Below are 12,711 nucleotides of genomic sequence, written 5' to 3'. Positions count from 1 at the left end.
CCCCACTCAGACCTCTCCCAGACAAATTAAAATTATAATTTAATTTAACCAGGCAAGCCAGTTAAGAACAAATTCTTATTTACAATGACGGCCTACCTAAGCCAAACCCAGACAACGCTGGGCCAATTGTGCTCCACCCTATGGGACTCCCAATTACAGCCAGATGTGATGCAACCTTGATTTGAACCAGCTACTGCAGTGACCCCTCTTGCACTGAGTTGCAGTGTCTTAGACTACTGCGCCACTCGGTAGCCTTAATTAAGTACAGTAAGGTACTTAATTGTAACGCAGAAATGATTTGATCTTGATTTAAAAAAAACGACTGCATTGGGCCTTTAAAAACCCTATTCCTAGTGCCTGAATTCCCCAGGTACTTGGCCACAATTTAACCTCTGATATGAGTGGAGTTAAAAAGCCAGCTGCCAAACTCCATTCTCCTCTCTTTGCAATGTGTGGGCACAGGGCAGCAATCCTCCCTCTTCTTTCTGTTTTCTTCTCAAATGAATCCGAAGAAGTCTATATGAGTGAATGATTGATTGTTTCCTGTAATCTAGTTGTGTATCGTGCCTGTTGTTTCCCTTCAGTGTGGGTCCAGATGCTTCTCTGGACTCTTTGTAGCTCTAGAATTAGATTAGGGCTGTGACTGTTGTGGTTTGCAGATGGGAAATGATGGTCTCTCAAGGGACCATTGTGGCTGGCTGAGGCGGAGGCAGGGGCTGAGGTCAGGTCCTGATCTGCAGAGAGTCAGCATGATTAAGCTGTGGCTGAATCACCTTTCTTACCAGCATAGTTATTATTATTCATGAAGATCTACACACATACTGTATAGACTCAACCATATCCATAGCAGAGAACACTGGTTATGACGGTCACCTGCCTTCCCTGGTGCAGCCAGTGCACCCTGGCCTCTGGCCTGCAGTACATTTCCAATTTTACAAGAGCCATTCTGTTTGAAGTGTGTTTGTTTAATAGGAGATTATGCTGGCTAGAAATGTGACTATGCTACCGCCTGGCCCTGCTTCTTGCTGCCCTTTGAACCAGGTCAATGTGTGGTGGTGGTGGTAGATGTGTGGAGGAAGGGGACAGAGAGAGAGAGACGGAGGGAGGGAGAGAATGAGAGAGACAGAAAATGAGAGGGAGAGAGAGGGAGAGGAGAGGGAGAGAAGGGCAGAGAGAGAATGTGACAAAGAGAGACAAAGAGAGACAGACAGGCAAGGCTGCCCCAGATAATTCGTACTGGGTCTATAGGAGAGAAAGCAGAGTCTCGGCTCAGGCCCAGGACAGCTGCTTCTGAATGGGCTAGAGCTATAGTGAGCTAGCCTGGCGCTGTCCATTTTATTCTGAGAGGGGTTAGTGAGTTAGCAAGTGCCGCCGCCATGGTGCATGGCTCCTCCGGCTGTCACTGTAATCGCTGTAATGAGGTCTCCAGCATGAGGCTAACTGGACATGTCACATGGGGAGAGTCTGTCAGGAGCTCTACGGTGTGTGTCCGTACGCGTGTGTGTGTTTGCTTGCATGTATGTGTGTGCGTCAGTCCATGTGTGTGTCAGCCTTTCATCTCACAGAAGCGACCTATCCCACCTGAGTTAACTACAGCCCACCTCTTCTGAACCGGATTATTAAATACTTTCAACATATATTTTATATTCCCTGAAGCAGGCTTAACCTGACCGGGGGGTTGACTGAGTTGTCATGGAGGATAAATGTACAGCCGTTATCACAGAGAGCTAAGAGCTCTCTGTTCAGTCAGTCAGTCCCCTTTGTAATATTCATATGTGTAAACATACTGAATTGTAATTGGATGCATTTTACCATCGTATCATACTGTGCTATGATTGGTTAAGACCACCCAGATGGTTAGGTCATGGTCAGTTGATCATGGTTGGAGATACGTGAACATGCCAGTTGTAGCTAGCTAATAAAGAGCTACGTTAAGAAATATCCTGTGTATTGCATTGTATTATTTTGTACAAAGCGTGCAAAACAAGACACCCTTGTACTGTGTTAGGGAAAGGCTTTGGTTCCCCTATAGAGGTACAGGAACTGGAGAGTTCGAATACTAGAAAACAACACATAAGACTTAATACTTTGTGGCACTATAGTGTAGTGTTGTCCTATGCTTGTCCTGGGGATGGAGTTGGACTCAAAGTGTGTATACATTTTTGGTTCAGGCCAGCACTAACACACATCTGGTTCAACTAATCACCTAATCACTGATTACCTTGATTCGTTTTGTCAGAGCTGGGCTAGAACAAACATTTACACCACTCTGGATCCCCAGGACTAGTGTTGAAAAACACTGCTGTCGTCTAGAGGGTGGATTAGTGCTTTAAGTCTGAAGTCTACATGAAGGTATGGAGCAGCTACTGTATATGTCAACCACTATTCACCCTGAAGGATCCAGTGTTTTCATTTCACTCATAGCCTAAAACCTGTCAGTCAACTATCCCAGCTAGAGGACAAATGTAATGTACACAAGTGCTCTACTCACTCACACTGCACTGTGAAGTGTGTTCAACACTCATAAACTTGTCATTGTATATAACGTCAACAGTGAAGAGGCGACTCCCGGATGTTGGCCTTCTAGGCAGAGTTAGAAAGAAAAAGCCATATCTCAGACTGGCCAATAAAAATAAAAGATTAAGATGGGCAAAAGAACACAGACACTGGACAGAGGAACTCTGCCTAGAAGGCTAGCATCCTGGAGTCGCCTCGTCACTGTTGATGTTGAGACTGGTGTTTTGTGGGTACTATTTAATGAAGCTGCTTGTGAGGCTTCTGTTTCTCAAACTAGACACTCTAATGTACTTGTCCTCTTGCTCAGTTGTGCACCGGAGCCTCCCACTCCTCTTTCTATTCTGGTTAGAGCCAGTTTGCGCTGTTTTGTGAAGGGAGTAGTACACAGCATTGTATGAGATCTTCAGTTTCTTGGCAATTTCTCGCATGGAATAGCCTTCATTTCTCAGAACAAGAATAGACTGACGAATTTCAGAAGAAAGTTATTTGTTTCTGGCCATTTTGAGCCTGTAATCGAACCCACAAATGCTGTTCCTCCAAATTCTCAACTAGTCTAAAAAAGGCCAGTTTTATTGCTTCTTTAATCAGAACAATGGTTTTCAGCTGTGCTAACATCATTTCAAAAGGGTTTTCTACTGATCGATTAGCCTTTTAAAATAATAAACTTGGATTAGCTAACACAGCGTGCCATTGGAACACAAGAGTGATGATTGCTGATAATGGGCCTCTGTACGTCTATGTAGATATTCCATAAAAAATCAGCCGTTTCCAGCTACAATAGTCATTTACATTAACAATGTCTACACTGTATTTCTGATCAATTTGATGTTATTTTAAATGGACAAAAAAAATGCTTTTCTTTCAAAAACAAGGACATTTCTAAATGACCCCACATTTTTTAACGGTGGTGTACATTGATCTATATGGCTCTGGTCTAGAGGCCTATACTGTTTAAACAAACTTCTGGTCTAAAATGTCTTTCTGGTGTTGAGAAAGCAGCTTTGAAATGGCAGTGATCAGCTAAGTTTATTGGTCTTATTCAGGAGGAATCTGTCAACAATCTTGAGCTGGTCAAATATCCTAGGAGAATCTCACTTTAATTTCCTTGATTCCTCATGTTCTCTCTCCTCGCCTCAAGGAGAGAGGAAGCAAGCAAACAAGGAAATGCAATTGAGATTCTCCCAGGATATTGTGTATGGAAGACACTGGGGGATGTCACAGAGCAAGGCTGGAGTCCTAGACATACACACACAAGGAGGAGTGTTTGACTGTTTGTCTTGCGTCACCGCCTTGGCTGGGATGCTCTCATCACAATCAATCAGACCAATGATGTGATTTACACTGCACTGAACTCACTTTCTTTCCTCATGTAGGGACATTTGACACCAAATTAAATGCTATTGAATGTAATCTCGTGACCAGTGCTGTGTATTATCTAGTATCTTTGATCTCATCTTTGGCTGAAAGCCAGCCCAGCATTCCCACTTTTAGTATTTCCGCATTATTGTTACTTAACGTGTTGTAAGCGGTGATGAGTGTTATCTTTGTTATGGTGGATAAGAGTGATGGTTCTGTACTGTTTTAGGAAGTGGGCAAAAGGGATTACTGTGGATTCCCCCTAACCCCCCAAACCCCTAAAACTTGTGTCAAACAGAGGTCTGTCAGAGGGGTGTTCTGCAGGAACATGAACAAAGAGATCAGTAATGGACTAGTATACTATACAGTCAACAACTAGCCTACCTGTTGAGGCAGCAGCAATACGTAAATACTGAAATACTCTGTAGCAAATACAGAAGGAAGTTATGACCCAGATTATGTACTAGAGGTGTAACATTAAAAGTAATGCAGCCTCCTCTCCTCATCTTCTCTTCCTCCTCTCCTCTCATCTATCCCTCCCTCGCTTTGTCCCCTCTTCTCATTCACTGTGTAATCCCAGAGAGAGGATGCTAAATAGTTGGGATCTGATGTCACTGGGGCACAATAACACCACTGTAGCCTGACTGTGTGCGTGTGTGTGTGTGTGTGTGTGTGTGTGTGTGTGTGTGTGTGTGTGTGTGTGTGTGTGTGTGTGTGTGTGTGTGTGTGTGTGTGTGTGTGTGTGTGGATGTGTGGAAGTGTGTTCTGTAGCCTGACTCTCTGTTGTGACTCTCCAATCACAATACTGCCCTTATAAACACAATTACATGCCTAACACAAGTAATGCATTTACTTACAGTACTCTTCCATCAAGTCTTCTGAATGTTTCCTATTTGAATTTAGAAATCCTGTGATATTTGTCCAGTGAGTTCTGTGATGAGCTAGACAGGCACAGGGGCAGCGTGTATGGGGGAATTGCAAGGCAGGGTGTGACTGTTTACCTAGTGTAGCTCCACAGCTTCCACTCTTTTCTGAGCCCAGGCTCGAACACTGAGGGCTCTGTATGGGGCAGAGTGGTGGAGTGAGCTGTCAGCGTGAGGGGAATCGCACACACAGACACACATACGCCGGCACGCAAACACACACATGCAGGTATGCACGCACGCAGGCACACATACAAACACGCAGGTATGCACACACACACACACACACACACACACACACACACACACACACACACACACACACACACACACACACACACACACACACACACACACACACACACACACACACACACACACACACACACACACTCCAGGCTCCTAGAAAAACAGATTAGTGAATAATACACATATTACTAATAACTGGACCAATAGATCTACTGTATGTAGCACAGATGAAGCTAACTGTTTTATAGAAGCAATAAAGCACTCAAACGTGGTATATCGTGAAAAGCAGGGTTAAGTGGTTAACTTCATGTCTAAAAGTCAACCATAACCCTGAATCATACTCGACATGCAACTTTCAAACTCAGCTTATCAGACTTTCAACATTCAAACTCTGCTTATCAAAGCTTTGCCCTTGAGGTTTTGTCAAGGAGCTCAGGTCTCTACACCTGCTGCATGCCACATCCCTGCATACCGCAAGTCAATGTATCAACACATCAGAATAAGTACCGAGTCGGGTGTAGTGACAGTGCGATATGGGATAACGTTTCCGTGCCTCTTCTGATAACATGCCAGGAGTGAAGATATTAACATATTAGACACATCTACCGAAGGGTGGAATGTTATGCAATGACTAACTGTTACGAGATACTGTTCTCCGTGCCTCAAATGTAACTTTGCCTTCAACAATTAAGAAGGCATAGATGGAAACCAAGCTCACAAAACATCTCCATGATAAACTCTCGCTTCCTCTCTCTCTCTCTCTCTCTCTCTCTCTCTCTCTCTCTCGCTCTCTCTCTCTCTCACCGTCCCTCTCCTTTTCTGTATATCTATTCATGTTTAACGTTTTATACAGTTACAAACCCTAACCCGGCATCTCTCTCGACCCTCTCTCAGGATTCGTCCTCAGCTGGCGAGGGAGAAGATCGAAGGATGTCACATCTGTACGTTCTGCATGCCCGCCGAGCCCCAGGTGATGCTGGGTAAAGACAAGGCGTTCACTTACGACTACGTGTTTGACATGGACTCCCAGCAGGACAGCATCTACACACACTGCACAGAGAAACTCATCGAGGGATGCTTCGAGGGGTACAACGCTACCATCTTCGCCTATGGACAGGTCAGATATTTGCATGACATACGCACGCACACACACACACACACACACACACACACACACACACACACACACACACACACACACACACACACACACACACACACACACACACACACACACACACACACACACACACACACACAAAGGTGTACATGCACAACTGCATACATATACACACGTACACACACATTTACAAACATGCGCACAAACGCATAAAAAACACATGCACACACCATATTTGCCTACAGACGCAATGCGGTGCAATGCTGGACACACCCTAGGAAAGGGCTTGGCTCTGCCACACACAGGAATCCATCCACGTGTCCTGTGGTCTCTGGTCCAAGCAGAACATGTTATCACACCTCGTTTCCAATACCAAACTCACACTGGCTATTGCAACGTCATTTGTCAAACCCCATCTGGATATACGATAACTCTGCTAAAACTCACATTAACTGTAACGACGTCATTTATCCAACCTTATAACTGTGTCTCAGTGAGTGATATAGCACTGCTTTGAAATTGTTCTCAGTTAGGCTCCACGTCTTCATAGAGCTCATCTCATATGAAGAGAGAAGCAAACAGGCCACGAAAACTCAGTGAACTCAGCAACATCAGGCATGTTCTAACGTGACCAACCTCAGGGTTTTTATTGGCTTGATAGATTAGCACATGTGACTGACTTTCTACAGTACATGTTCATATCTATCTATCAGGCTCTCTTTCGCTATCTCTCTCTCTCTCTCTCTCTCTCTCTCTCTCTCTCTCTCTCTCTTTCTCCCTGCTCTCTCTCTCTGCCTGTCTGTCTTTCAGTGGAAGGCGTTCAGTTGTACAACTGACTAGGTATCCCCCTTTTCTTTTCTTGCTCTTACTCTCTCAAACTTGTTCACTTTATCTCCACTCTCTCAATCTCTCGCTCGTATTTTTTTGCGTTTGCCTCTGTCACAACCTCTTCCTCTGATCTCAAACTCTATAATGGAGCTCTGCCAAACTCTCCTTTCACTCCACTCCTCCTCCTCTTAATCTCTCTGTCCATTCTCTTCTGCCGGCTCCATTCTTCTCAGCCCCGTTGTCTCCCTGTCAGACTCTCATTCAGGGTCCACAGCGGGTCGCGCACGCACGAACACACATACACATGCACACTCACACACCACAATTTATATGTATGCATGCATGCACACACACTCACAATGACATCTACACAAATACACACAAAAACGCACGGTCACACACACACACACACACACACACACACACACACACACCACACACACACACACACACACACACACACACACACACACACACTACTGTCAGAGTATCTTTCAGGTGACGTGGGAATTGGCGTCGCATTCCTTTGGTAGTCACCATGACAACCAAGCCCCCAACCCCAATGTGTGTGCACTGTGCCGTAGTAGCTACATATATTAGGAGTGGCTTTAGTCCAGGAGAGCCATTTTGACAGGGCTTGTTTTTCTTATATTCTGGCGTTTTGTACTGTTTTTGAATTTGAGTAAGAAAAGCTGACCCCCACTCCCCGTTTATAACTTCCTGTATTCATGAAATAGCAGCATAGGCCCACTGACTGTCTGAATAAGTTTGAAGTAAGATAAATGAGTAAATAAATGAAAAAATATAATTGGTTATTGATCCTATCATATCCACCCCCTTCTTCTCCCTCTCCCCCAGACTGGTTCGGGGAAGACCTACACCATGGGTACAGGGTTTGACGTGAACATCAGTGAGGAGGAGTTGGGCATCATTCCCCGGGCAGTCAAGCACCTCTTCAGGGGCATTGAGGAACGACGGCAGACCGCCACAGAGCAGGGCAAGCCTGTACCCGAGTTCAAGATCAACGCACAGTTCCTGGAGGTATGTGTGATGGAAAGGACAAAACGTACTATGTGCTTTTTGTAGCTGAGGTGATTTGGTTAAGACGTTGGGTTGGTGAGCGGGAGACCCGTATTCAATCCCAACTGTTTACACTTTTGAACCAGAAATACAATCTCTCTCTGTAGTCTCCCATTAGCTCTGCAACATGAGGAAGCTTGGAGATGCAGGTTTCTACATCTCTGAAAAGAAGCCCATTGGCCCTGGAAGGCAAGGTGGAGCATTCATTATTGCTTACTTAAATCTATCCGGTACCCTTCCCTTAGAGCTGCTAACACAAGCGAGGTATTAGGGGAAAGGGTTCTGGCTAGGGGTTGCAGCAGCTGTGTGTAGCAACCTGGAGCAGATGGAAGTATACTGTACTTCTGTCTGCTCATTGGATGTGTTCAGCTAATTTAACTCTATAGGCAGATGATTTATCACCACAGAGTAATTACTAGGGAATTACATGTCTCACTCAAATCTGATATCGCTTGCTGATACATGTCTCTAAAAACTAATAAAGCAGTATACTTTCCATAACCAAAATTACTTAACTACTGATGTTTTCCATGCACAGTTATTTGGCTTTGGGGTATTGGTTCATCGGCTTGTTTTTTTCCCCCTATCCCAGCTGTACAATGAGGAGGTGTTGGATCTGTTTGAATCAACGCGGGACATGGATGGGAAGAGACAGAAGTCCACCATCAAGATTCATGAGGACGCTAACGGAGGCATCTACACTGTGGGAGTCACCACGCGCACGGTCACCTCCGAGGCAGAGGTTAGTCTCAATCACAATCTAAAGCAGAAGAACACCAATCTGTACCTATGGTCATTGGTTAAACATATGTTATTGCTGTGAGCCTATATCTGTTTGTGTATGTGTTTGTGTCAAGGCTCAGGAGAAGACCCAGATGCAGACAGTTTTGAAGTAACAAAAGTTTATTGCAAAAACAGGGGGGCAGGCAAACGACAGGTCAAGGGCAGGCAGAGGTCAGTAGTCCAGAGCAGAGTCCGAAAGGTACAGAATGGCAGGCAGGCTCAGGGTTAGTAATCCAGGGTGGTGTGACAAGGTACAGAACGACAGGCAGGCTCAAGGTCAAGGCAGGCAGAATGGTCAAAAACCGGGAAAGCTAGAAAACAGGAACTAGACACAGACAGGAGCACAGGAAAAACCTCTGGCAGGCTTGACAAAACAAAACGAACTGGCAACAGACAAACAGAGAACACAGGTATAAATACACTGGGGATAATGAGGAAGATGGGCGACACCTGTAGGGGGGTGGAGACAAGCACAAAGACAAGTAAAACAAATCAGGGTCTGAAATTGTCAAACAGAATTTCTCTCTTGAATACACTGTACTAACTCTAAACTCTCCCATTCTTTTCCTGCCCCTGGTCCCTCCCTCCCTCCCTCCCTGTACAGATGATGCAGTGTCTGAAGCTGGGTGCTCTGTCCCGTACTACAGCCAGCACCCAGATGAACATCCAGAGCTCGCGCTCCCATGCCATCTTCACCATCCACCTGTGCCAAGTCAGAGTCTGCACTCCAGACGACAGCGTACGTGGCATAGCACCAGTGGCCTGGAGCTCTCTAGAGCCAAGCCTAGGATAGGATAAGCTTTTCACAGTCTATTTCACTGGCTGTACTATTTTCACTTATCTGTTTACCCTGTCATTCTTTAGAAATTACATGATTAAAAGGTTATTAGGCTGCATAATCATTACCATTTTATTTGGGGGTTGTTGTAACATACAACCACTCGTTTGTTGCCTATTGTGAAAATACACATTAATAACATTTAATTTCCTAGTATTTATGAGATTAACAATAAACACCCCAGCTGATAAACAAGAGGACTGTGAAATGCAGCGTTACCCAAGCCTCCCATTTACATTTACGTCATTTAGCAGAAGCTCTTATCCAAAGCAACTTACAGTAGTGAATGCATACATTTCATACATAGATTTTTTCTCCGTACTGGTCCCCCGTGGGAATCAAACCCACAACCCTGGTGTTGCAAACACCATGCTCTACCAACTGAGCCACACGGGACCTCCCACACAGCTCCCCAGCCAGCGACACAGCTCACCACACAGCATAGCTCCCCAAATAAATCCCAATGGACACACACACCAGCTGGGCATGATGTCACCCTCTTCTCTCTGCCCACTGAATACATGGACAATATACAGATATTACAGATACAGATATGTCTATCCACTGGTGTTGTTATTGAGAGTTATAATGGAAGACGAAAACCAGCAGTTATATTTCTCTCATAAGCCTAATCAATGCTACAGCTGAAATGTCGATACACATGTCCAAGACATGAAATTACACACACAATCACCATGTGTATTTTCCCCACAGTCTCTTATTTGTTTTATTCACAATGCCCATCTCCTTCAGGAGTCCAATGAGACAGACAACCATCTGGCCAACGGTTCCTCTGAGATTAACTCTGAGTTCGAGACGCTGACGGCTAAGTTTCACTTTGTGGACCTGGCCGGGTCGGAGAGACTAAAGAGGACAGGAGCTACTGGGGATAGAGCCAAGGAAGGCATCTCCATCAACTGTGGACTGGTGAGACTCTCACTGTAAAATAATGCATGCTATAGTTCGAAAAATGGTGAACACAGTGCCTGGTTTGGGTCAATTTATTACAAGTTGACGGACTTTAAATGGAATTGACCCGAACCATTCCCAATGCTAGAACAGTGCATGTAAAGGTCATAGGTTACTCAGCACTAGGAGGTTTTAGAGAGTCAGGACAGTGGTGATGTCATGTCCTCTTCTTGGATGACTGACATGAAATGTTTCAATGATACACCTGTTGTGTAGAGCTGAGAAACTAGCGGGGAAAGCGCCCCCTGGTGGTTGAGAAATATATTGCATGTGTCCTACCAACACTGCCACCACCTCTTTGATTGACAACTGAATTTAAACGTCACATTAAAGGAAGGATTTTATGCTTTATTTTTGATAGAATGCAGACGTTTAAGCCTCATTTTTAAGGATCTCATCTCATCTTCATGTCTCCTTGGTCTGTTTTTCCTCTCTCGCTGCAGCTTGCGCTGGGTAACGTGATCAGTGCTCTGGGGGACAGGAGTAAGAGGTCCACCCACGTGCCTTACAGGGACTCGAAACTCACCCGGCTACTGCAGGACTCTCTGGGAGGAAACAGGTCTGTATGTCCTCATAAACCACATAAAGACACTGTATGTAATAGTGTTTGACGATATAGATATAATAGCAGTTGTATTCTATTTCTAGAGTATCACTAGAACCTCTCCTTGAAGCTTTATTATGTGGATGAATTAATTATCTGTCTAATGAAGGTCTGCTGACTAAAATGTAAATGTTTTAAAAGTAATCTATTAAAACCGGAATTTCTTTAAGCTAGTGGGTGAATTAATTACCATATATTTGAATATTTATCTATTTTTAAATCAATTCAAATAATTCATTTGATTTATTTTCCAAGTAGTTTACAAAGTGATTTACATTGACATCGCCTATCTAGTTATTCCGTTTCTAATGTGGTCTTATTTTTTTGGTGTCTGTCGACGGTCCGTGTCTGTATTCCGTCCATCTTCCGTCCATCTTCCATCTCTATCCCCAGTCAAACGGTGATGATAGCGTGTATCAGCCCATCTGACCGGGACTTCATGGAGACACTGAGCTGTCTGAACTACGCTAACAGAGCCAGGAACATTAAGAACAAGGTGATGGTGAACCAGGATAAAGCCTCCCAGCAGATATCAGCTCTAAGGACTGATATTGCCAGGCTACAGATGGAACTGATGGAGTACAAGACGGTAAGAGAAGGAAAGAGGGATGGAGGGTGCAAGAGAGAGAGAGAGGGAGATTCGATTTTTTTTTGCTATTTTAGATACCATTATAAAGGCACTGTTTTCCAGGTCAAATCATATGGTTAACTGTACCATAATATGGATCCATATCACTTTTAAAACATACTAACGGCTGCACATGTGTCCATTGAGGCTGTATTTCTGGTAGCCTGGAATCCAACTAAACAATAGTGAAACGAAGGGATATTCAGTGTGGATTTTAGTCTATATTTCTCTATGACCTACACTCATCTCTCTGGTCCCTCTGGTCTGAACAGGGCAAGCATCTGGTAGGGGAGGTATAACAATGTATAGTTGTATTGTGATTGGTGATTGCCTACGGAGCTGTGAAGGGAACGGCACCTCCATACCTTCAGGCTCTGATCAGGCCCTACACCCAAACAAGGGCACTGCGTTCATCCACCACTGGCCTGCTGGCCCCCCTACCTCTGAGGAAGCACAGTTCCCGCTCAGCCCAGTCAAAACTGTTCGCTGCTCTGGCACCCCAATGGTGGAACAAGCTCCCTCACGACGCCAGGACAGCGGAGTCAATCACCACCTTCCGGAGACACCTGAAACCCCACCTCTTTAAGGAATACCTAGGATAGGATAAAGTAATCCTTCTAACCCCCCCCCCCCCCCCTTAAAAGATTTAGATGCACTATTGTAAAGTGGTTGTTCCACTGGATATCATAAGGTGAATGCACCATTTTGTAAGTCGCTCTGGATAAGAGCGTCTGCTAAATGACTTAAATGTAAATGTAAATGTATTGGACTAACTGATCAACTATAATGATCTACTATAATAACCATAGTCCTCTG

At 44.5% G+C, this 12,711-nt stretch overlaps 1 protein-coding gene across 7 annotated transcripts in view; it reads left to right on the top strand.

Moving 5' to 3' along the window:
* LOC106609115 (kinesin-like protein KIF21A) overlaps nucleotides 1–12,711 on the top strand; it is a 44,740-nt gene that overhangs the window by 10,969 nt on the left and 21,060 nt on the right. For all 7 annotated transcript variants that reach the window (XM_082977610.1, XM_082977609.1, XM_082977608.1 and 4 more), the window contains exons 2-8: nucleotides 5,940–6,162; nucleotides 7,852–8,034; nucleotides 8,666–8,815; nucleotides 9,461–9,595; nucleotides 10,448–10,621; nucleotides 11,107–11,222; nucleotides 11,661–11,856. In XM_082977610.1, coding sequence (XP_082833736.1) covers nucleotides 5,940–6,162; nucleotides 7,852–8,034; nucleotides 8,666–8,815; nucleotides 9,461–9,595; nucleotides 10,448–10,621; nucleotides 11,107–11,222; nucleotides 11,661–11,856 — 1,177 coding nt within the window. The remainder of the gene's footprint in view (nucleotides 1–5,939; nucleotides 6,163–7,851; nucleotides 8,035–8,665; nucleotides 8,816–9,460; nucleotides 9,596–10,447; nucleotides 10,622–11,106; nucleotides 11,223–11,660; nucleotides 11,857–12,711) is intronic.

This window comes from Salmo salar, chromosome 07 (assembly GCF_965601325.2).
Source record: "Salmo salar chromosome 07, fSalSal1, whole genome shotgun sequence".
NCBI lineage: Eukaryota > Metazoa > Chordata > Actinopteri > Salmoniformes > Salmonidae > Salmo > Salmo salar.
Note: the sequence above shows the minus strand (reverse complement) of the source record. Positions and strands in the feature narration are given on the sequence as shown.